Consider the following 26,524-nt stretch of genomic DNA (forward strand, 5'->3'; position numbering starts at 1 on the left):
GTTTTTTATTCTGTTATAATTTTCTCAATCTTATGACATTTTTAACCCTGTATGTGACTGCCTCAGCCACTTCACTTTTATTGCATCTGTTTTTTCTCTACAATTACAGTAAATAGTGACTTGAGATGGAACATGCTGCGTAACATCTCCTTTTGTGTTCCATAGAGGATAATATGGGAGACGTCATACGAGATTGGAACAACACGATGTTGAGTAAATTATGATAGATTTTTCATTTTTGGGTGAACTATCCCTTTTAAACTCAACATAAAACAACATTCATAACCCATTTTACATATGCAATATGACATATTTCTGAGTGAAACAGGATATTACAAGAGAAAAAATGTAGAGCAGACTTTGATTGGATAGTGAAAAGTTGGCGAAGCAATGCAACTTACAGTATAACAATTTGAATGATTTCAAAATCAGACTTTTTTTAGTCTTTTCTTTTTTCTTTTCTTTTTTGAGCATAACATGCACTGTTCAATCATGCACAATACGACCAGTAACATATACTAAGAAAATAAATGCAAAGAGAATGTAACCAGCTTGTTTTAAGATAGATGAAAAGCAATGGATAGAAATGCTGAAATGTGTCACATTTTCAAGGGATCAAAATGAAAGAATACTGTTTGAACTCCCTTCAAAGACTCGGTGATCAATGATTCTGTATTTGCTGTGTGTGTGTGTGTGGGTCTGGACACAGGTTTAATTTCATATTTGCTCTTGACTCGTGAATTTAGAAATAATCAAAGTTGAGTTTGAGTGTGCATGTTTATATTTTAAGCAATAATATATTCATTGAATCTTTTGTCTCATTACATCTCAATATTTAATGTCTCGATAAAAGCAGTGTTGGGAAAGTTCACTTTATACATGAACTAGTTCAAAGTTCAGTTCACACATTCTAAAATGAACTAGTTCAGTTCATAGTTCATACTTCCAAAAATGAACTAGTTCATAGTTCTTTTTTTTTTTTTCCATATGTTGCTGCGAGCTATTATTTTTCAAAATGATTGACACAGCCCATACAGAACTACAGACAGCAATTATTTCATCAGTTTTAACACTGCACTATGTGTAAGATTTCATCTTCATATCAAATTTTGAATCCTTATTCAATCAGGTTTTACATTAACATTGAGGAGAGTGGGACAGCATTTCCCCATTATTGCTTTAACGCTTTGTTGCTTTCCATTCAGTCCACACTAGTAGCAGCTGCAGCTTTCACCCCTACTACTACAGCATATTCTCAAAAACATGAAGATAAACGTGCTGCTTGAATGGTCTTTTTAAATGAGGAATTGGTAAAAGAAAAACAGGACAGTAGTAAGGGTGCATCAGTTTTGTTTAGCCAGTGGACAGTGATGCCCATAAATGCCTTGTTCACAGCTGACCAGCAATCTGCTGTTGTGCATACAACATCAATCTCAGACAGTTCAGACTTAAGGTCACATATGTTTTCTTTAAATTTCTTGTTTAACAGTGTCTGTACCTTTTTCTTGATGGCACGTTTTTGGATGGCTGCAACCCCTTAATTAAGTTTATGAAAGCTGGGCTTTCCACTTTTCTCAAAGGCTGCAGGTCTCCGACGATATACTGCACCACCAGGTTGTCCAGCTGCGGCTGGGAGATGACAACGGACCCGCTACTGTACGCAGTTAATGTGGTTTGTGCCGAGGACCTGTCTTGCCTGTCTTTAGATTTTTTAATTGCTTGCGCATACCTTGAAAGGCTAGTCGGGTGCTTCAGTTCAATGTGCCGTTTTAGGTTTGCTGTGGATGTGACTGAAGTGCGTATTTTGTTTTGGAAAGCCGGCGGGCAAAGTTTGCACAGAAATGTCATATTTGTTCCATACTCACCGACGTGGTCATAAAACTCTTTTATATTATCATACGACCCCTCCTTGCTGCTTCGTCGCCTATATGCTGCTGTCGCCTCCATGCTAGTTTTTGTTTTGATGACGCATGCGGCGGTGCGACACTGGTGGCTGGTGTTGCCAGATTGTGTTTTTTCCGCTAGATATTAAGGCCTGTTTACGGTGTGTTTTAGCCGGGGTTTCGCCTGGAAGACTCTAGAAATCTGGCACCCTATTGAACGAAGTTAAACTGAGAGAGCGTGCGGTTCACAGACTCCAGAATGAACGCGTTCACAGTAACGTTCATCAGGCAGTAAGTGATACAGTACGTTCAGTTCACGTTCGCCCAAAATATGAACGCGTTCATGAACTATCGTTCAATGAACGCGTTCAGGCACAACACTGGATAAAAGTGCTGAAATTTTTGAATGGGCCATCAGCATGTTTTTTTATTTTACAATAAATTATTTATTTTACATTTATTTTGTATTAAGAATATACTTTCCCCTATGAATCATAGAAATACTATAGATACATTTAAATGTGTTACTGCCTTTGAATCATTCTAATTTTAATATTCTTTCCAATGTATGTTCTTGTAAAAGCTGAGAGCTGAAACAGTCCTAATGAGTCATAGCAAACCTCATTAGTGTAATTGAGGCTAATGATGTTGACATTGTGCTGAATGTAAAATATCAGAGTGGGTGTCCATGTTCATTATCTAATGTCCAAAAACACACTTAGATCAAAATTAGTAGTATCATAGGTAAACATAATGGAACCATTAGCAGAGTTTTTTTTATTTTATACATTGGACCGATTTTATGTGGAACATGGAAAAATAAATACTGCATCCTAATAGAAGGATACTTGATTGCACTAGATAATGACTATGTTTATTGCATGTGCATGTAAATAGACATTGCATTTTTGGCCGTATGAAATATGAGAAAGCCAACACAAAGGATGTCAGTCACCCATTAAATCTTATACCCTGTGAAAACAAAACAACATATGCTCTACATTTAACCTTAAAGAAAACATATCCAGCATGAAAGAATAATCCTATTTATGCACATCAATTAAATAATAATGATATGATTCAAACATGTAATGAAAATTTTGCCTTTTAACTGCAAGGATAAATTATGTTTTATGGAAGTTGACAGATAATATCCATGTTGACAATTTTTTTTTCACATGTCACAAATGTTGTAATTGTTGGCAAATAATTAATTACAATATATTTTGGCTATAACAATTGTTAGATTTTTTTATATTTATATATTTGATTTAGCTGTTTCATAAAGCATATGCTTCATAATACAGTATGCATAGACACGACTTTAAGTTATGGGTCTAGACAGAAACTAACTCTCAAAAATATACATGCTTGAGAAATATTCACAGGAGTAAAAAATAAAAAGACAGCTAGCCCCAGTCTCCTCTAGCCTTGGAATATAGTAGACTATATATTTATATTTTGGGGAAAAAGATACTTTTCTGTTTGTGTGTTAGTATATCATAGTATTTTTTTTTTACTTGTGTCTGTTTCTTTTTTCTTTTCTTTTCCTTTGTGTATTTTTCTTGCTTTACACAAATCTATCATCATTCATCATTGATCATGAAGATATCATCGATCAGGTAGATTTACACTACAATATTAGGAAAATAAGACCCTTCTTCATACCACACAACTTCTTGTTCACTTGTCATAACTAGACTGGATTACTGTATTGCACTAATTGCAGGCCTTCCTGCATGCGCAATTAGGCCCATGCAAATGGTCCAGAATGCAGCAGCATGTCTGGTCTTTAATGAACCAAAGAGAACACATGTTATGATTGGGTTAAGGTTGATGCACAAATTCAAGAGTCTGATGCTGGAATACAGAACAGTCACTGGGTCTGCTGCAGCATCCCTAAAATAATTTCTGCAGAGCTATGTTCCCAGCAGAAACATGCGGTCGGCTAATGAACGGCGCCTTGTTGTACCAACACAAAGAGGCACCAGAACACTTTCACCGACTTTTGGTTTCACTGTACCACATTGGTGGAATGACCTTCCCAACTCAATCCATGAAGCAGACTCACTCTCTGTCTTCAAAAAAACAGCTAAAAACACATATTTTGCATAAACACTTAACCATGCACTCCTAAAAAATAATTAGTTTATATATATATATATATATATATATATATATATATATATATATATATATATATATATATATATATATATATATATATATATATATATTCTCGTTACACTCTACTCTGTCTTGTATACTACTATTATGATGATAGTGAAACTTTGTAATGCAGCACTTTTGGTACCACTGTCTCCTTTAGATGAATCGCTTATGATGTATTTATTCCTCTTTTGTAAGTCGCATTGGATAAAAGCGTCTGCCAAATGAATAAATGTAAATCTATCACAATTACGTAAGATCTCGTCGAAATACAAATAGCCCCCCTCATGGTTTGTCCCTATTTGGAGTTACAATAACAGTAAACCAGCAGCTCAACCCACGCGCACGAGGACTTCAAACAGCCGACAGGTGGCGATCGCGAGTCAGCTGTCAGCGCGCTCTCACAGGCGATTGGAGCAGAGCGCGCGGGGGGATCAGGACGCCCGCCGTCACGAAACCCCGGTACCCTACACACCATTAACCTGTCATTTCAAGGCATATCGTGCTTTTTTCGAACTTAAGATCGAGGCAAAAATCCAGGAAGTTTACCGCAGCTCTGTAACTCGCCGAAACAAGGAAGATTTTTAATTCTAAAAAGCGGGTCCGAGACGGGAAGACATGGCCACAACTACATGCACGCGCTTCACGGACGACTATCAGCTGTATGAGGAGCTGGGCAAGTAAGTATGGCAGGGTTAACGGTTGTGCATGTGAGGGACTGTCCTATGTGATAAGTGCAGGGTGATTGGGGGGGCAAAGTGACAGCAAACGCAAGGTGTGGTGCTGGTGGTGGTTGCACAGGCGGTGTTGCCCCGATAAACGTGCTGTCATAGAGGGAGGAGATAGACGAACACGAGCCCTGCCAAGAGCCGATGACCACCACTAAAACCCTCTACTCTAATGTGATCTCAGAAAAGCCCACTAACCGCAGATACAACAAATATTGTCCAGTGCAATGCCCCTATGCTCATTCCGATATTTATTTTTCTTTTTTAATGCAAATTCTGTGCACGTTTGCGTGTAATGCTCATGTTAATCAGTATATGGGCAGATTTATGCTGTATATAGGATATAGACAGTTTCATATGCTTAAATTAGTACTGCATTTTTTTTTATTTTTTTTTTATATTAGTTGCTTGAATCAAACTCAAGGCAGATCAGACTACATCAATACATCTTTAAGTGGTCTGTGCATAGATGTCTGTTTTATATACATATAATACCATCTCATTAGTCTTAATGAATGATGTAACCAAATATTTACGATTTGGGTGTAAATCTTTAATAATATTGTTTTAATATTACCTAGTTTTGGCCTGAGATTAAAAATGTGTAGATTATTGTTTATACTGTAGAGTAAAAACAATGCAAAGAGTTTATGAAGTCAAGCAGTTCACACACATCTTTGCATTTCACAGTCAGTTTCAGCTCTGTGATTGAAATTAGAGGATATGGAAATGACCTCAATCAGGTGTTACAGGAACAATGGCTGAATGGTGTGAGAGCGAGGAAGAGGAAATGAAGAGCAAGGATTGAGATGGCAAACTCTTAAGTAGTGATGCTTTCACATGTGTAAAAGGACAGCTGGACTAAAGTGTTTGGTGCTGATGATGGTCACCCCTTAGGACTGAGATTTATTAGAAGACCTGCTGGAGAAGTTAATGTGGAATCACACATTGTACTGAATTATAGATTATTATTATTTTATTATTAAAGAGGGCTGCAGCTAAATTTGAATTATCTTTTAAAAATACATCTAAATGACATTCACTGAATTAAAGGGGGAAAAAAATACTTTTTATTAAGCCTAATTCAGTAAAAAAATCACTGCAAAATTTGACCCGAGAAGCAACATAAAAGATATTTAGACTTCAGACTTAGAGAATGTATCTTAAATATAAGTGTATTTTGTATATAAGTGCATTTTTTCACTTGGATATATATGGGCTGAAATATGTGCCACCAGAAACTGAATTTGAACCATTTATATTTGAATTTGAATGGCTAAACTTGAATAATTGCATTGAAAAACTGAATTTGAATCACATAATTTGAAATTGTATTGTTTAATTAAAATTGAATTTATTCAAAAACTGAATCTGAATTGTATCATTTGAAATTGAATTTATTCGTTTGGAACTGAAGTCCAATAAAATTTGATCCTCACTGAAAACTAAACTCTCTATATATCTTCACATTCACTTCTCACAATTCAGATTCAGTTCTCAAATTCAATTTCAAGTTACTGAGACAGACATCCGGGTAGTTGGAGGATGAAGGAAGAGCAATCGAGCGCAGATCGATAGATAGCGTTCATAGGTTGGTTTCACGTGGCGTCACGCTGCTGCATCGCGAGGCGCGCAATTCAGATGGAGGGCAGGAAGTGAAATAGCTGAGGATCTGCCGTCTGGCAAAATGCCAATGTTTTGTGTAGTTTACGGCTGCTCCAATCGTTCTAATCGAGAAAAGGGAAAGGGTTTTTATAGAGTACCGAAGATTGTCACTCATAAAGGTGAGAAATGTAAAAAGCTCACAGAACAACGCCGTAAAAAGTTGATTTTTAGCGTACGTCTGCGGTCGGGAGGAGCAGAGTCTGTTAATGCCCGTGTCTGCAGCGACCACTTCGTCGGAGGTATGTTAGCTAGCCAACGTGTTTTTGTGTCTGTGTTTATATAGCATTAGGTTGTCATTAAATGCTCATTTACTTAGTAATGCTTATTAAGTTACGGTAGTCTAATATGGACTTGATTGGGGCTTTTAGGTTGCCCTAAGCTTGTCTAATCTTTCGAGTCTATTGTCCCATTGGAGTAAGGAGGAGGAGAGGGATAATAATCAGTCAGTCCAGTACCTGAGCCCTCACACATGTAGTGTCCAATACCTGATCCCTGCTTCTTGGCTCTGATGATGATAAGTAAGAGGACATGGAGTAGTAGTACCTGAGCCCCGACACATATCAGTCTGTTAATATGTTTTCAACAAGTGTAATACTTTTATCCACTAGTCCAATTGTACTGGCTATATGTATTATATGTAATGAAATGGATTCTAATCTGTTATTGCACACCATGTTCTTGTTATTATAACAATTGTTGAAAAATCTAATCTTGTAAATAAACCACCATGTATAATTCTGTCTTCTCAATGGCATTTAATCTTTTCATTTAAATTATACAACAGCCAGAACTCACAAAGACCACACTCATAACAATAGTCAAAATGTAATCTTGTCTCATACAACCGTATTGATATAACAGCAATATCACACAGCCCACTTTCAAGAGTGCCTGGATCCTTTCATTACATTACACATGTGAGTTTGTAACTTGCTGTTCCAGTATTTCTGGAAGTATACCGTTTCTAAAAAAGCCTAACATCATCCCAAAGTTCAAGATCGGGCAAAATCCTTTCAACAAAAATGTCATTGTGGTTCCACACAACAAAATCACAGTACTCAGCGTCTACAATGTGAAGCTGTCCCTGAACTTAGTAGTAGTAGTCATGAGTCCGGTCCAGCATGACATTATCCCCATCATTGATGAGGCAGAAGCCCTTTTCCCCAGCACACAAGCGCAGATTGGCTTCATCTTGGTGAGAGTGTGGACACTAAAATCACAGAGAGAAGGACACGTGAACAATAGATTAACAAATATATTTTCTGCCTTTTTGCTCAGTTTAGGACTTGAGACACGACTCAGTCTCGAGATTTAGGGACTTTACTACAACAGAAACTGTAATATTACCTTAATCTTGCAGATGCCAGTTCAGTGACAGTCACAAGCAACAATCCCATCAGGGAGGACCCCATGTATGGCCACTTGGGGTTCAGCCAGAGACCACTGTCCATACAGGAGAAGCCTGCATGCTCCCGACCCATCAGCTTCTCATAGACTCCTCTGGCTTGTGCTTCATGTTTGCATCCATAACTGTACACAGTACACATGCAAAACATGAAAAGGAAATGATTACTTAGTATTGGATGTGTAGAGCCAGTTCAGTGATTTAAATGCCATTTCCCTAACCCCTATACTTAGTTCTACTCCTGCATAACCATAGTCTTATAACCCTATAACTAATAACTAACGTGCACCAAAGCAATGTGTTACTATACATTTCATTTAATATTCCACCAGTAAGATACATTTACTTAATAGACAAGCTTCTTTTTATCCAAATTATACCCTCTGTTGTCAGTGTTTCTTTTCTGGACATAAACACTGTTTACACGAGGCCTTACCTCTGCCTTACCCTAATTCAAACCCTAAATACCTTGTAGCGGCTGTGGTGAACCTATATGCTTCTGGGTAGCATATGGCCTTGATCAAGCTCTTGGATGGTTGCTGTGGGTTGGTCTTAATAGCTTGTTTCAGCTTGGAAGCAGTTATGCGTCCAGCTCTTTGCCTAAACCAAATCCTGCTTGCACTCTGACTTCGAGTTGCCCTCTCTGGACCTGGGACATGATGAGCTCTTCTAGATGGAATACCTGGCATAGCTCTCCAAGCTCTTTGGGGGGTAGCTGCAGAGTCTCTGGTGTTCTGTATTCAAGAACAGTTTTAGGAAGCATACTAGATTTGGGGATGAATTCTTTGTAGTAAGGCTCCCTAGCCATCAGTGCTGCACTCCTTGGACAGTTTTTGCTTAAAGTCTCAAAAAACTAGCATATGTTTCTGACCCTCTCTTCACTCTTGGGCATGAAAGTGATTTCCCAACCTGGTTTTCAGTTGTCCTGCCATCAATAGAACGGTCAAGCTTTTTTTTTGGCTTTAGCAGAGGAGAAGTCGATCAGAGCTACTGGAGCAGCAGGAATCTGAAAATAAGTTAACACAAAGAAGATCATTAAGTCCACATTTCTGTGGTCCATAACCATAACATATCTATATGCAGTATAAATCTGGCGTTTATCCTATGGCTGTGAGCAAAACAGGTAAGGCTATCATCACAGGATTGAGATGCCAAACTGTGTTTATGTGGGTCTTTGCTGTCTTAGCTTCTCTTTGTCCAACAGGGAAATTGTGACTGACCACATTGTCACAAGCTACACATGTTAAGGCAGAATATAGAATAGAAATAATTTAATAATCCCCAACATTAGGTATGATGGAATATAATGAAAATCCCTAAAAGAAGATGAAATGTAGGCTAGATGAAGACAAGCAATCTGCCTGATTAAGTAACCAAAGGGGCACAATATAAACATTAATTTAACATCATAATTTAACCTACAGTTACAGTGTCCAAAAAATACAGTGTCACCTTACCTTTTTTACATGTGATGGCATCAGCCACTTGCACTGCTCTGTTGTGCAGGAAGCTGTATCAGCTTTCTTTCGAAGTGTAAATGTGCTATTTTTGTGTTGTAGTCAAGCGGAATTAACTAACTTATGCATTCAATTCAAATGAATAGGGCTAGTGCTATGGTGTAATTGCCCTGAAGTTTATGGCCTTACATTATGCTAGCACCTGCCAAACACAGCGACACATAACTTACACGCTTACTACTCTCTCTCTCTCTCTCTCTCTCCCTCCCTCCCTCTCAGTAAGCAGTAACGTTACTCTGACAATGACAACCACGAGGAGAAGTTATCGGAAAAAAATCACACTGAAGACATGACCAGTCTACTTGGCTGGCTAACACTAGCTACGTTTGCAACAACATTTTCACCGGAGGAAGAGGCAAGCGCTTAGAAATAATAAACACCAGGCAAAAATGTTGTTACAAGAGCTAGTAGGCTACCATAAAATCGTGGGATTATAGCTACTGTGTTTGCAACGTCGGAAGAAAGATTTAATTTCCCTGTTTCTACAAAATAGCTATAACATTAACAACAGTTAAACAAAAGATCGTTAGATCGTAAAAAAAAATTCATTACCGTATTTGTCCCAGCCGAATCCATGGTGGTGGTGGTCACGCAAGTCAAGCAAGCACTTCTTCTTTGTTTCATGGCGGGTAGCGTACTGTGCTCCAAAACATTGGTGCTGATTGGCCCAAGAGGAGTCCTGTGCGCCAATGAACGCTATCTATCGATCTGCGCTCGATTGCTCTTCCTTCATCCTCCAACTACCCGGATGTCTGTCTCAGTAACTTGAAATTGAATTTGAGAACTGAATCTGAATTGTGAGAAGTGAATGTGAAGATATATAGAGAGTTTAATTTTCAGTGAGGATCAAATTTTATTGGACTTCAGTTCCAAACGAATAAATTCAGTTTCAAATGATACAATTCAGATTCAGTTTTTGAATAAATTCAATTTTAATTAAACAATACAATTTCAAATTATGTGATTCAAATTCAGTTTTTCAATGCAATTATTCAAGTTTAGCCATTCAAATTCAAATATAAATGGTTCAAATTCAGTTTCTGGTGGCACATATTTCAGCCCATAGATATACTTCTGTGAGTGCAGCAAGTCTAAATATCTTATTTGCTGCTTCTCTGGTGAATGCATCCAGAGAATGCAGGTGGTACCATACTGATCAAAAAAGTAAAGTTAAGAACATTTAAACATTTGCTTTGCATTAAAGGGGTCATATAATGGTACATGCACTTTTTCAAGTTGATAGTACTGAAATGTGTGTTGGCTGTGCCTGTACACAACCATCCTATTATGATAAAAATCCATTCAGTGTTTTTGTTTTAATCTCCTTATATATTTTCCCCTGCCTCAAATCGAGCCGTTCGACCGTGTGACGTCACACGGTCGGACGCCCCTCCCAGGATTGTTGATTGACAGCAGTGTTTCAACACAGACCCGCCCTCGCTCGTGAGCGAGCTGTCAATCATAGTCCGTCATCATTGTTGATACACTGGAGCAGAATGGCGCCTAAGTGATTGTGGTGTTCTGTTCTTCGGTGTAATAATGAACACAGCAGTCATTTTGATGTTCCTAAATCTGAACCGCTGGAGACGCAGTGGCTGAGTTTTGTTTACGATGGGAATATTCCCCACGAGCAACGTCAATGTGTTCATGTTTGCGCGAATCATTTTTCACCAGACTGCTTTATAAGCGAGGGTCAGTATAAAGCTGGTTTTGCTAAGAAGCTGCTGCTGAAAAAAGATTCGGTACCAACTATTTATATTCCCTCTGCACCTCCAGAAGAAGTAAGTGTAACGTTTTATTAACCTTTATATTAATCTTTGCAAATTGCTTGCACGCTTCACAATGAATGTGGCTAATGTTTACACCCAGGGTACATTACGGCATGTTTTCCATAACGTTACGACGTTCTCAATATAATTCATAATCCCACGTTTATAATGAACAATGCGTTATGGTTATTGTGTTATTAAAAACTGTGTACGGAGGGGTGGGGTGACCAAAGCTCATTATCATTTAAAGTCATATGCACTGAAACGGCGTGCTGAAAACAGAGCTGTTTTTGAGCAGGTAAAATTAGTGTTTTCTTAAAATACTAATGAGAATTTTTAATAAAAGTATATTACAAAGTTTTCATTTAGACCCTAAAGATTCATATTAACTTGTACAAAAATGGCATTATATGACCCCTTTAATACACTCCTAATGACCCGGTAACTGAATACTAGTGTTAATTTTGTCAGCTATTTTTTTTTTTATTTAGTCCTGTGTCAAATGCCCTTTTTAGTTTTTATCATATTTAGTCAACCTTATTTTATTTTTTTTGTCAAGTTTTAGTTGATTAAGTCTGGGCATTTTAATGTAGTTGTAGTCATTTTTGTCATATTTTAGTAACATTTAGTCATATTGTCATTTATGTCTAAAAATTTTTACAGTGTTCAGTGACTAAAGAGTATCATTGATAAGCATTTGTCAATCTAGTCTATCCAAAACCTATATATATATATATATACACACAATTTATTGTTGTTGTCATTTTAGTGTTATTTTTCACATAAGATTGATCTTACCATGATGATCTCATCAATGATGCAAAAGCTGCAGACAGCGCTGCAGATCTCCCGCTCAGATTGGTTAGTCTCTATACAGGAAAAACCCTGGTATTGCCAGGGCATTTCTTATTTTTTCACGATAAGAAATGCACTGTGACATATATAATGATCCAATAAGTTGCAAGCCATCACGTTATAATCTAGCTGCATTAAGCGTGCATGCTGGAGGGGTGAGCGTTCTCTCGAGTGAGTGTGCATCAGCCAGATCGGGAAACTTTGCGCAACTCCTAGAAGAGGTGCTGAGAAATGCCAGTTTCTAAGTTTTTAGTTATTTACTTATTATTTGAACTTTAATAACGCATTAAATATAACTGTTTTAAAGATGTAACGCCAGGGTGTTTCCTTTATAGAGATACTCGATACACAAGTTTTGCTTAAGATGAGTGGCAGCTCCGGCTCTGCTTATTCCACAACGAGAGTGCTCCTGTATTTACTTATTTTGTATTTTTGTATAATTCTCTCATACTTTGCGATCTATATCACCTGAAGCTGTTTGGAAAGTATAGAGGGCGTCTGGACTGTGAGCTGTGTTTCCTTCCTCTCCTCAGTCAGGCAAGAGCTGCAGTACTGCTCTTGTTTGCATTGTGCAATCATTAGAGATTCATATGATCTCATGTTACATTAAATGAGATCAAACAACTATTTGATAACTAAAATATTGTTGACAATTTTTTACTGATAACGTTGACTAATTGTTTCAGCTCTGTACATGAAGAGGCTGCGAGTGTATGTTGTGTACTTGCGGAAATGCATGGATATGTGTATTGTTTGAGGCTCCCAAGAGTTGCATGTGACCTCATTATATGTGACCTGTGTGTTTGTGTATCTATTCCTTACTCAGTAGCTCCAGTCATCTCAGTAATGCAGAGAGAGGTGGTTATAAAGGAGCTGAGTCTTTGTTTCTCTTGCACACACAAACATGCAGCTGTTCTAAATCTCTTTAATGGGCACTGAAGGCTTTAACAGGGCTGACAAAAACAGGCCTCATTTGAAGAGCACTTTAATGGCGATTGTGGTCCATAATAGACTGCTTTGAGACAACCTTTGGCATGATTGGTACTGGTTCTAAAATCAGTTTTATTTTTTGGTTTTGCTTTGGTAAAGTGTGAACAGCAGGATAAATTAAAGGGGTCGCAGACTAGACGTGTCTGGCAGATGACATGGAGCGTTATAATAATTAGTAATAATAATTTTCTTCAAAGATACGCACACACCACCAGTGCTCAGCATAGAAATTCTGCAGTGCCACGGAGCGCAACCCGCATAGTTTTCTATTAAATTCAACCCAAATCATTATCAAAGGAAAAAGATTCTCACTCTAGCCATCACTGATATATTATATATGCATCTTTCATATAACCTACACAATGTATTTTCAGTCACAAGTATGTCATTTTGTAGTGTGACAGCTTGATTGAAAGACCTATCAAAGCTGCATACAGAGAAATTGCATAATAAACATTGCCATTTTTAATCTTTAAGACATCAGCAGCACTGTCATGACATCAAGGAGTGTGAGGAATACTGGCATAGTGTTGTTAAATTACAAACTTGATTCAGAAGTTAAAAACGATGCAGTGGGAGAGGTATGGCGAATCTGAAAAGTTTGTGTGTGTTTGTTAATATGCAGTTTCACATGTGACAAGGAAAACAGCGCAGGCTGTGAAATGTTCCTTATTGTCATTCATGGCGGCAGTTTTTCAGTCTCCGCCGGGCATAGGCATCTCAGTAATAACGAGAGTTACAAGATGTGGTGTAATTCACATCTTTTTAATAATTTTTATTAAATGTCTCCTGATTAATTTACATAGTAGCAGCTGTAGAGGTCAGAAACATGCAATCTTTCTCCACTTTCCTTTCATCTCTTGTCCTCACGAGAGAGCACGTATTCCCCTCATTAATGTTCAAGCAGCAACAAGTGAAATATTAACTATTAATACAATGCGACAGGGCGGAGGGCGGGGCTGGGTCGTGATTATACACACCCGGTCCCTTATCTGGCTAATTAAGCCTTTGAGAGGGATAAAGGCCGACTGCGGAAGGTGGTGCGACGAGAGAGAGAGATCGTTTGCGGTCAGCTGACCGTCATGTGTGTTTGTGTCTTTTGTTTAAGTTTTCCATTAAACTAAAATTTATATTGCCAAGCCGGTTCTCGCCTCCTCCTTTCCAGTGAACTGCGTTACACTGGTGTGTATAATCACGACCCGGCCCGCCCTCCGCCCTGTCACTTACAACCATCCAACTAAATGAAAAGTTAGGGAAGGAATATATAAACATAATAATTCTTTATATAATATTAAGATACCACAATATAATGTATTAAATATAATGTAAAAATAAAAAATTATGTCAAGCCTTTAGACAATTAGCCAATTAGCTTACTGTGTACTGAATTGGATGTGTACCTGTGGATGTATTTTAAGGCCTACCTTCAACTCAGCCAAGACCTCACAAAAAAAAAAATTGTGAATCTCCACAAGTCCAGTCCAATCTCCACAAGTCCAAACACTTGAAGGTACCACATTCATCTGTACAAACAATAATATGTATAAACACACAGCCATCATACTGCTCAGGAAGGAGACACATTCTGTCTGATAGAGATGAACATAGTTTGGTGCAAAAAAGTGCAAATCAATCCCAGAACAACAGCAAAGGATCTTGTGAAGATGCTTGAGGAAACAGGTAGTTTATTATCTATATCCACAGTAAAACAAGTTCTATATCGACATAACCTGAAAGGCTGCTCAGCAAGGAAGAAGCCACTGCTCCAAAACCACCATAAAAAAGCCAGACTACAGTTTACAAGTGCACATGGGGACACAGAGAAATTTCCTATTGTGTGATACCTTTTTTTTTAAACTGTTTGTCCGTAATGACCATTGTTATGGAGGGAAAAGGGTGAGGCTTGCAAGCCTAAGCACGCCATTCCAACCTTGAAGCCTGGGGGTGGCAGCATCATGTTGTGGGGTGCTTTGCTGCTGGAGGGACTGGTGCACTTCACAAAATAGATTGCCTCATGAGGAAGGAAAATTATGTTGATATATTGAAGCAACATCTCAAGACATCAGCCAGGAAGTTAAAGCTTGTCACAAATTGGTCTTCCAAATGGACAATGACCCCAAGCATACCTCCAAAGTTGTGGTAAAATGGCTTAAAGACAACAAAGTCAAGGTATGGAGTGGCCATCACAAAGCCCTGACCTCAATCTGAAAAAGTGTGTGCGAGCAAGGAGGCCTACAAACCTGACTCCGTTACACCAGTTCTGTCTGGAGGAATGGGCCAAAATTCCAGCAACTTATTGTAAGAAGCTTGTGGAAGGCTACCCAAAACGTTTGACCAAAGCTCAAGGCAATGCTACCAAATACTAACAAAGTGTATGTAATCTTCTGACCCACTGGGAATGTGATAAAATAAATTAAAGCTGAAATAAATCATTCTTTCTACTATTATTCTGACATTTTATAATCTTAAAGTAAAGTAGTAATCCTAACTGACCTAATGCAGGGAATGTTTTCTATGATTAAATGTCAGGAATTGTGAGTTTAAATGTTTTTGGCAAAGGTGTACATTAACTTCTGACTTCAACTGTATGTAAAATACATAGATGTATTCAAGTGTTTGTTTTGTGAGAATTGCATTTTTCATTTATATTTGAATAACTGAATAGATTCGGAAATGTCAAGTCATATTGTATCTTCATGAAAATGACGTAAAAGATAGGAACATTTGCCTTGCATTGACTTGCAATGTGCTGCCATGGTACTTAAAGATAAAGATTGGGAATTAATGCCAGAGTTTTAATACAAGTTCACATGAAATGTTTGCAGGGACTCCTTTATTCAATTGTTTTCTCAGAAATTTGGCACACTCAGCTCCTCCCCCAGCATCTCAAATGTTTGTATCCTTATACAAAGCTTTTTTTTTAGGGTTTAGTCCACTTTCTAGAAGAGCAGTCTAGATGAGTTTCACAATATTTGCGTGAAAGTGGCAATTTAGGTTTAAGCACAACCCATGTAAGATAAATCTTGTCATAATAATTTATATAATAAGTTTGACGACATACAAAATTCAGCTTCACATATCTGTGTTAGTTTTATTGTGCAAATGTTGCAGATTTTGCAGGCATGTTGTTTTTGGCCTAAGAGTATGTATATTGTGTTGTGTTGGTTCAAGCCTTTCTCACCTGATAGATTCCTATTTCTCACCATACAATTTACTGACTCTGCAGAAATTGCCTTGTTGGAAACTATTAACAAGACAGACCTACTCTAGTATATTTTAGTCATATAACACAAACCCAGTCAAGTATATTTTATTAATATAGGCCACCAGAATTAGCCTTGGTTTAGTGACCTCAGCCTCCACAGTTTAACAGTCACTCAAGCAGAAGTGCTCAACAGCATGATCTTGGGTGTCTTGAGATGAATAAATGATCTGCTGTGTTTAACATGCAGGGTCGTTATCTTACTCTCCTTGCCACAGTTTATTACCTTCAAAAAAGATAAAAACAAACACCAAACAAACTGACAGGTTCGGTCCTTTTAATTTTCATAGAACAAAAGGATGTTGTACTTAAACACAATATCTCAATTATTTTGTCTGTTTTCCCAGGGGAGCGTTTTCTGTGGTGCGACGCTGTGTGAAGTTGAGCACGGGCCAAGAATATGCTGCCAAAATCATCAACACCAAAAAACTGTCTGCAAGAGGTAAGTTTATTAAAAACTACAGAAATTTGAATCTTAATTGAATGCACCTTTTTCAAACAATTAGGGATGCACTGAAATGGAATGTCTGGGCAGATACGATAACAATCATTCACAGCTCATTGTGGCCGATACAATTATAATGATCCTTTTAAATAAGTACTGTGACGATACCATGTTAATGGTATCAGATAGTAAGATCAGGGCACTAGGACTGGATGATATGTAAAAAATATTTTATCGATAATTGCTTTGTGTTGCTATATTCGATTATATCGTCTACCCCACCCTGCCGAGGGTCGTTCAATATGTATGCTTGATTGATTTTGCTTCAAAAATGTAATTCATTTATTGAAACACAAAACTCTTAAACAAAAGATATTTCTAAATTCAAATTGCACTTTAAACAAAAAAGAAATTAAAATAACTAAGTGATAAAAAAAATCTTATATAACCACCTTACCAAATCCAAACATTCACTGTCTCCATTGGCCCCATTTGCCATCACGCAAGTATTTCTCTACATCAACAAGTAGGAAATTACTAATAGCATAGAAATTAAGAACTTCAAATTAATTTGACAATTTTCAAATGATAATAAGATAATAATAATTCTAATAATAATATAAAAAAAACAAAAAACTTCACCTATAGAAAGTCCAACATATTACTGTTTCATATTGGGTGTAAGCCTAATAAATTCCCTTGTGTTCCCAAAATAATGCTGACAAATATTTGTTCTTATCGAATTTGTGTTCGTAAAGTGTACAGTTAATGCTGCCTAAAGACATTCAAATAGAAAAAAAATGTAGGCTCAAGGTGAATGTTGCCTTGTATTATTTTATGATTTAATCACATTCTTCTTCATTCTTTGATACAAAGATGTATTTGAGCGAACCTGCAGAGTTGCATTTACAATGCATGTTAAGCACAAACTGCTCTGTAAATAAAGCAAACTAAACTTCGGGCACCTCCCAAGATGGTCTTTGGTCATTTGCAGCATAGATGACCCTATTCTTGCAAACATTTTTCAGACTACTGAAACAGAAAAGAAAGAGTGATACTGCAACTCTTTTCATGTACGTGTTCCACGAGACACGCTCCTGCTACACGCCTCTAAACAAAAAGCAAATCAGACACAGGCATTGACAGCTGGTTTCTTAACATTTTTTGAAATGTCTTAAATTCAGTTTTCCAAAATTTAAGGTCATAAAAATATAATGTAATATTAAATATCTTAAATGATACAGCAAATGTATTATTTTTATATATAAAGAGGTCTTGAATTTGGGGGCGGAAAGACAGGAATCATGATATGTCCTAATGTGATTAAAATGAATGCATGCACTGCGTCCTTCAAAGTTAAAACTGTATTTTCTCCAAGCACGCAGGGGCTTGTGAGTGTTTTCAGCTGTTGCAGAGCAGTTCACGATTTTTAAGCAATATCGAAAATTAATGACAAGCTATCTCTAAAGAACTGTTGATGATGTAGTTGATGAAATATAACAATGTTTACTTTTAATCGTTTATATTTTGTTATAAGTTGTAGATTATTGTAGGAGTGCACATTTTATATCCTTTATTTGTTTGCATGAATAGCTGGAAGCAGTGAAATGCGAATATTTCAAAATAAGAGTCCCATGTGTATTATCTAAGTTAAAGTGCCTGTATAGTTAAAAGTTATGCAAAGTTCCATGCATAAAATGCATCTTGAATATAATTAAATTTGGACACTTGTAGGCTTTGTCTGGCCCTGCCCATCACAGGAAAGAAAGACTTAAGAACATTTAATATAGGCTACCAATTAAAAAAATAAATAATAATATTTGCAGACTAACTGGCTTTCTTTCAATACAATATCTAATCAGCACAATATAATATCAGTCGACCTCTAATTTGTATTTATTTATATAAAGGCACATAAACCAATTTGAATGTGATTATATATATATATATATATATGTATACATGTCTTGAGTATTTTTAACTTGCATTTAGTCTACCCTGTTTTACTGACAAATGCAATTACTGCAATTGTTATGGGCATGTTGAATGTGTGCCCCTGCCTGTTTAAGCAAGAGTCTGTGATACATGATTTATTTTGAGATTGTGTTGGTTTGTTTTGTTATGGGTATACGGTATAAATTATATTTGATCAGGTCACGAAAAAGGTCTTAAACTTAAACTTAAATTTGATTTTAAAAACTCTGCAGCAACCCTGTTATTTTGTCTGTTCTTAAAAATATTATAAAGTGTGTTTCTTCAAGCACGTCTTCGTGTTTAACAGCATTTCTTGTCATGTGTTACTCCAAGACGTCTTATTGGTTGCCCATCACCCACTCATTACCCACTCATGATATACCTGCATTGCCTGAGGAGCTTGCGAATAAGTAGCTGGATTCAGCCTTGTCACATTTGGCGGGTGGCAGGTGCAAATTTCACATCCTTTGATACTTTGATATCCTTAATATATCTGGTGACTTTCCAGACCCATGGTTTTGCCAGTTTCCAATATTGTTGATCATCGTCTGTCAGTGAGTGTCGAAATCAGCATCAGAAAATGTATAAGATATCTGATTACATTGTCCTATCGTTCAGCCCTACAGGGCACTTTCATATGTGCTGAATATCACATTCAAAGAACATGGTGCATGTCTAAAAATAACCTTGGTTAATTTTTTTATTATTAGTGAAGGATTTGTAAATTCTCTGATAAAGGATATAATACAATTTTAAAGGGTGTTTAAAAAATCTAAAATATGCTGATAACTATATTTAAATCCATCTGCTACCATGTCAGGCTGAGACTAGGGATGCCACGGTGTGAGTTTTTGACTGAATACTGTCTGAGAAAAAAATTGGTTAACTGGTTTTACTATTGTTTGTAAATGTTGCAACATCACTGAGGCAAAAAAGTCATATCATAACATAGCTTAATGTGTTAGTTGATTTTATTTTTTTAAGGGATATATGGACACAAATTGTGGCCCTAAAGTAGGAAAACTGATAAATGCACAACAAATACGAAGAATATAATGAGAGACACTCCAGCAATAGGAACGTCACTACTTGTGCACATGCCAGGCGCAGAATGATGCGTTTCAATGTAACGAAATGTGCTTTTGCTTCTGCAACAGTTTATTAAAGCAGTCCGTTGTCTTTCAGACACCCTGTCATAAAGAGTCTTTAATCTGTCCACAACACCATATACATAAACCTGTGGACTATGCATAATAATGTAAGCATTTCTTACAACAGGCGATTTGAAGTTCGATACGGATTAATATTTTCGACCTTCAAAAATGTATTGTTTTTAGCACCACAGCTAAAAACATTAAACTATTTGTTGTTGGACAACTAGTGGAACATCCAGACCCATTTGTAGGATGTGTATCTTTATATGACTTCTGTCTACATGTTTTACAGTATCTCACAAAAGTGAGTACACCCCTCACATTTTTGTAATTATTTGATTATATCTTTTCATGTGACAACACTGAAGAAATTACACTTTGCTACAATGTAAATTAGTGAGTGTACAGCTTGTATAACAGTGTAAATTTGCTGTCCCCTCAAAATAACTGAACACACAGCCATTCATGTCTAAACCGCTGGCAACAAAAGTGAGTACACCCCTAATTGAAAATGTCCAACAGGACAGGTTCCACTCAGAACAGGCCTTGCCATGGTCGACCAAAGAATTTGAGTAAATCCGTAGTCTTCAGTTACCCAAAGTCTTTCCATTGCTCCCAAACAGCCGATTTAAGTCACTTTTTTGCTGAATATTAGTCTGGTAGTTCGGATTCCTCTGTTATATTTTGGAGTTTGGGTGTAACCCCAATTTCACGTGGAAACAGTTTCCTGTTTAATCTGCGATACCTGGCCAAGGACCACACGGACACTGTTAGTAACCAAAGTATCAGCGCCAGTAACCAATTAGGTACAAAAAGATTTTGAACTTTAAATGTGTAATATGTAACAATTTTCATGTAATATTAGCCATTTTTTTGACAATGTGTGAACGGCTTGTAACGCAACTTAAAAAATGTGTCCTTCCTGGACTTCATAGGTTGCCTGTTAAAGCCTGTAGACTTATTTTCATGCGAAGGGAGAAGGTTGCTTTTGCCGGGAACATCCAAAGGATGTGATGTTTATGCTCGCTCCCGAGAGCCTTCCCTCAGACAGTAATAGCTTCTCTTCTGCTATTCAACAGTGACAACACACTAGGTAACGTTATCTTAGTAATGGAATCCAGTAAACGTCCGGCTCCCAGCACATCACCCACTTCTACACAAACTCCAGGTAAGCTAAAAAAAACATTAATCTACTGAATCCCGTCTGGCTAAGCGGAAAGGTGATCGTAGTCGAGCGAAAACTAGAGTGAACATCGGCAGGGCATTTGATTTCTGGAGGGACCTTCATTCGGTTTTGGGGATCAAAACAGATCCTGAATATGCGTTCTTCTTATTTGACAGGTAAGCTTACATAACTGCAAAGCATGTGAATTATAGTGCCATAAGGATCTGTGTAATTTTAGCTAAACTACAATAACAAATTAAATGAATGCTAGACAATGTTCAAGATAATGCAAAAAACACCCATTCTTTAGTGTAGCGTAACTTGGTTATACAGAAAATGTATACATTCTATTATTATAGAACAATAGCGCATCGATATATCAAAATGACAGTTGTGATGGAATCACATCAATACTGAATTGTGTCAACATATTTATAATGTGCAGTCTATTTTATAAACCGCTACTATCATCATCCATCAAATTTAGCTAACAGCTATTGATAAAGCTGGCTAGCTAGCTAACACAGACATAGGCTATCGTATTATTGCAGTCAATGTACCGTACAAAGATAAGTGATTACTTCAAACTACAGTTTTGCATAGTCAGACCTATATCCACACTTTGTTATAGCCCTGATTCAACACTGGAGAGTCAAATATAATATACACATAGCTGTGTCATTTTAATTATGCTACCTCATCTGTCAGCATGATGCCGGTGAATCACGTGGTCTCTTTGTACGTTATGTCATTGTTTTGGTCGATGCTCGCTCGCTGGCGTCCCTGTGGAGTATGTGCACGAGCAACAAGTAGCTGGCTGCAGTTCACTTAGCGGCCACAGGTGTTAATAACGAGGGTTTCTGAATCTGACATACGGCACCTTTAAATATATTATATACTGTGTATATGTTAAATATTTTTGGCACGTGTAATTAAAACATGTCACTTTTTTAACCGTAGATTATGAATGCATTTTTTAGTCGCGGTCCATAGTGAAACCGCATAATCGCGACATCCCTAGCTGAGACTATATTTCTTTCTTTCTTTTTCTTTTATACATTGGCAGTATTGTACAAAAATGATGCCAATAAAGTACTTTGAAAACGACTTTTCCCTTTTTTTCCGCTATCCCACTGTTGAAGGGTGTGAATATTTTTATGCCCTTCTGTCCTCCCTTCTGAAACTTGAACCCAGTAGTTGCTTTGCCAAAGTGTCAACCTCATGTCCCTCATTGGCTGTGAGATCATTGTGGTGAGAATGTATAATGTGGAGAACAAGCACTTGACATGGATTTGATTCCACATGCTCTGAAAACCATTTTAAAATAGGCTCAACAGCCATCTGAATACATGTCTTTGCTTGTGTGGACAGACACATAGGTAATGTGTGCTGGTGTGATGTGGGTATATAGATGGTAAATAAATGTATTTAAAACATTATGAGTGTAACGATTCACTCATCTCACAGCTTTTTATTATTATTAATACATTATAGACATATGCAAAACAGTTCCTTTCCTTTAAAATTTAGCTAAAAGTACTGTTCTTAAAAGTGCTAAATGATCCATCAGAGATGTACTGTGATTAAAATCAGCCCAGGCAATGGTGACATCAAATGGAAATATTAACTAATAATTATGCTTACTGAAAATACGGAATTATTTTAGATACAAATGCTGTTTACACACCGTTACTGATTACATACATTTAATATATTTTAAATCAAAATGGTATTTTGTAAAATAATACTGTCTCTGATTACATCTAAATAATATTGTCAATGGAAGGGCATGTTTACCAGTAATACTTTACTGATAAAAATTAAATCAGACATGACATTTGACATTAGGATTATTTTTCCCCATAGCATTATTATACATAATATTCAACATTATACATAGTAGATTAATATGGCACTGTCGTTTAACCTCTGTAAACTAACAAATTTTCTCTCGCACACACTCGCACTTTAAAATTATACAAAAAAAATAGATATATAATAATGTTTCTCCTATAAATAAAAATGGGCTTAAATGTCATGAAAATAATGTCACAATAAAAATCTTAATGGTCCTAAAAAAAAAAACTGTATTATATAAATAACATTTATTATTTATTTCCTTTTGATTTTTGTGTGAAATATGACCTGGACATGTTCTTGACAGATTTGGTGAATTTCACGATCATAGACCTTGCTGTAGTTGAAAAGAAAGGACATATTTTCACAAAAGGACTTAAAAGGATGAAAAATGTTTAGCATTTGATTTGACAGTCTTAGGCTCTTCCACACAAATCCGTTTTCTTTTGAAAACGGTTTTCTAAACGCTCTGTTTTTGGAGGAGGTTAACTCTGATCCCACATGGATAAGAGGTGTAAACATATCGAAATCAATGTGTTTTCAAATGAAAGATGTAGATGTGGCCTTAGATTAGAGGTAAGTCTATTGGGTAAGAGTCTTTCTGAGGAGAAAGAGACAATATGATCTATCAAGGGGTTACAAGCAGGGTGGCGATAAGAGAGGGAATGTGACCTAGAAATAGGCCTAGAGAAAGAGAATGAGTGGGAGAAAGAGAGAGAAGGAATCGTCTGTATGAGCAAAAGATAAAGAGAGGACTGACAGTGAAGGCGCCTTTGGCACTTGGCAGCTGTGGTGTGTGTGTGCGCGTGTGCTTACGCGCGCGCGCACGTGCACGCGTGTGTGAGAGAGAGCGAGAGAGAGCAAGGATTAAATGCCAGGAGCACGGGACTCTCATCTGACCCAGAGAGATGGTCATGACCCCGGCAAAGCTGCATCATGCACAAAAACACCAAGAAGCAACGTTACATTCTTGTGTCATTGCAGTGATCTGTTGAACTAATTCTACAATTTTTAGAACTAGCAAGAAGGTGAATCTCATGAATCCTGTCAAGAACATATCTTACCTCAAAATTAGAAGAAATAAGAAATTGTATTTTTCTTAATTTTTTTATATTTTAAAATAGTTTATTTTTGAGGACCATGATAATTTTTTACATTGTGACCATTATTTTCATAACAATTAAGAAAACCACCCCACAAAAATTATCATTACTGTGCTAAGAAAAAGACCCTAAATTATAAATGTATTAGAATAAATTATAAAAATATATAAATTCTTTAAAATGAAAGGTATTTATGCATTATGGTAGTATTTTGTTGTACTGATTATTTTTTAATTAAAAAAGAGAAAGACTACTTGTATTATAGTAATAAGAATGCAGTGATAATAACCATTTAGAATAATAGAAATTACTTACTGTAATAATAAAAATATGCATCCAGATGCATTGTGGTAATGAGTATTTTGGGGAAAATGTGCTAGTTTTGTGCAAAAATGTGACATTTTGTTCTACAACACAAATTACGCACTTGCATTCCACAAACGTGAATTATGAAGCCATCGTTTGTTTGTTTTTTAAAAGTATGCAATACAATATGGCTTCAAAATTCACTTTTGAGGTATGACTTGTGTCATTTATGTTGTAGGACAAAACATCCACGTATCATCAAGTAATGTTTATTTTACTTATTTTACTCCAGAGGAAAATCCAGAGGGAACCCATGTTGAATTACGGGTTTGTGGACTACAACCTGAACAGCTCTATAATTTCACAATACAAACAAATGGTTTTAAAAGTAGTCTTCCTTTTCTTTATGCAAATTATAATTTCTTATTTTATTCTTTTAATTCTGAGGTGAAATGTGACCAAGCAATATGTTTCAATATGAGATATTTAGGTGTCTATTTAAAGTCTTTTATAGGTAGAAAATTGTGTTTTTTGAAGAAATTGAGGTAGTTAGCGTGCTTTTGTAATGAACTTATTAGTTTGAAACGGAGCTCCATAACTGCTTTGACGGAGGTTGGTGTTGGCTTTCTAGTGTTGCGACAGCTTCAGGAGTATCTGTTTAACTCAGAGAATGCCCAGCAGCTGAGCTTAAGGTCAACACACATCAATGTCTGTGACTGACATGGGGGCAGGTTTCCAAACCCTGCCGAGAGCCAATCACAAAGCCTGATCTCTGTTATTAAGATAGAGGTAAGGTTAAGACATGACCGCGTCGAGCCATTAAATCTTAAAATACGCCAAGGCTGAGAATAGGGGCAGTAAAATATTGAACAATAGAAAAGAGGAGGAATTGTTTGATCAAATGTTGATAGGAAAAAATTGTCTGAATACAAACTAATTTAGTGTCATTTGGAACAGATTTTTTTAACAGAGGATAAAGTAAAATCAGAAATGTTATTTAGTTTCATTGCAACATACAGCATTACATTTGACCATGAAAGTAATAGAGATAATATGAAAAATGTTCTCACTTAGTGTTGCAGATGTTTGATGAAAACTGACATTTTGGCAGCTAGCCTTGTAATACTCAGGGAAGAATAACATAGATGAATGGCACCTGTTTAATTGGAAAGAAGGCTTCTAAACTCTTTAAGCAGTCATAAAACAGGTATGGGACTCCATTCCAGCATTGGGCTTGTTGCTTTTTGTTATAAGGTGAAAAAACATGGTATTAGTTAGGGGTGGAATTTGTCACAAGCCTCCCGATTCAATATTACAATGATATTTAGAAGCTGATTTGATATGTATGGCAGTTTTTTTTATTTATTTTTTATATTGTGATTTGATATATTGTCTGTATTTAGCTGTGTTAACCCCTTTTTCGAGAAAGAATTGTTGAGTAAAGAACTGTTGTGTCAGACATGACATTTGTTTCACTCTGTAATGCAGAATTTGCTGGTAAAAGGAAGGAGGTATGTGTAAAACCACCAATTTTCTTAATCAATTAGTCGGTGCATTGTCTGATGTATTAGTGGACTACTAGTCGGTGTTGAAGCTGAAGTATGTAATTTTCTGTGTTAATATACTTTCTCTTATCCCAGTTTAAAATGCTGAGACAACCGTAAGGAAGCCATTTGTAGGTTGATTTTCTTGAAAACTCTAAACACTGTGTCTCTGTGGCACTTTAAAAATTACTTTGTTTGTTTTGAGGGACCTGTCCATACCGACACAATAACATTGACTCAACCAGTGGTGTGAGTTTGGGGTGGGACTATCTGTTCCTGACCACAATCAGATGTGCTTTCAATATTTTACGCTGTTTATTCATTATTTCTAAGTGCAACAAGATATTCAAAGAGTAAAAGAGATTTAGGTAGGGATTTTATCCATTGGAAATCAATTGGATTGTGAAGATTGGGCGTTACATATCAGAATGGAGCCAGGTGATTGGAGGGGAGGCAGGGGAGGAAAAATAAGAGGGCTTGGTGACGTCAGCTGAAAAAGGGAAGTTCTTTCAGAAGCGGAGCAAGTTATAACATTTTGATGAAAGTTTACAAAGACAAACATTTTATTTATTAGGAATAGTGTGCACTGATGAGTCACTCACAATAAGATTGGAAATGTTTATTAAGATTTATTAATGTTAAATTGAATTTTAGCAGTTTGTTCACACAAAATGTAATATGCTGTTGTCATTTACCTACTCTTATGTTGTTCCAAACCCACATGACATTCTTT

General features: G+C 36.6%; 1 protein-coding gene across 25 annotated transcripts in view; it reads left to right on the forward strand.

The window, feature by feature from the left end:
• The first annotated feature begins 4,480 nt into the window (after positions 1–4,480).
• The window catches only part of LOC127623107 (calcium/calmodulin-dependent protein kinase type II subunit beta-like), a 108,145-nt gene continuing 86,101 nt past the window's right edge, over positions 4,481–26,524 (forward strand). For all 25 annotated transcript variants that reach the window (XM_052097366.1, XM_052097547.1, XM_052097457.1 and 22 more), the window contains exons 1-2: positions 4,481–4,732; positions 16,591–16,685. In XM_052097366.1, coding sequence (XP_051953326.1) covers positions 4,671–4,732; positions 16,591–16,685 — 157 coding nt within the window. In that variant the 5' untranslated portion in view covers positions 4,481–4,670. The remainder of the gene's footprint in view (positions 4,733–16,590; positions 16,686–26,524) is intronic.

The sequence above is a fragment of the Xyrauchen texanus genome, chromosome 3 (assembly GCF_025860055.1).
Source record: "Xyrauchen texanus isolate HMW12.3.18 chromosome 3, RBS_HiC_50CHRs, whole genome shotgun sequence".
Lineage (NCBI taxonomy): Eukaryota > Metazoa > Chordata > Actinopteri > Cypriniformes > Catostomidae > Xyrauchen > Xyrauchen texanus.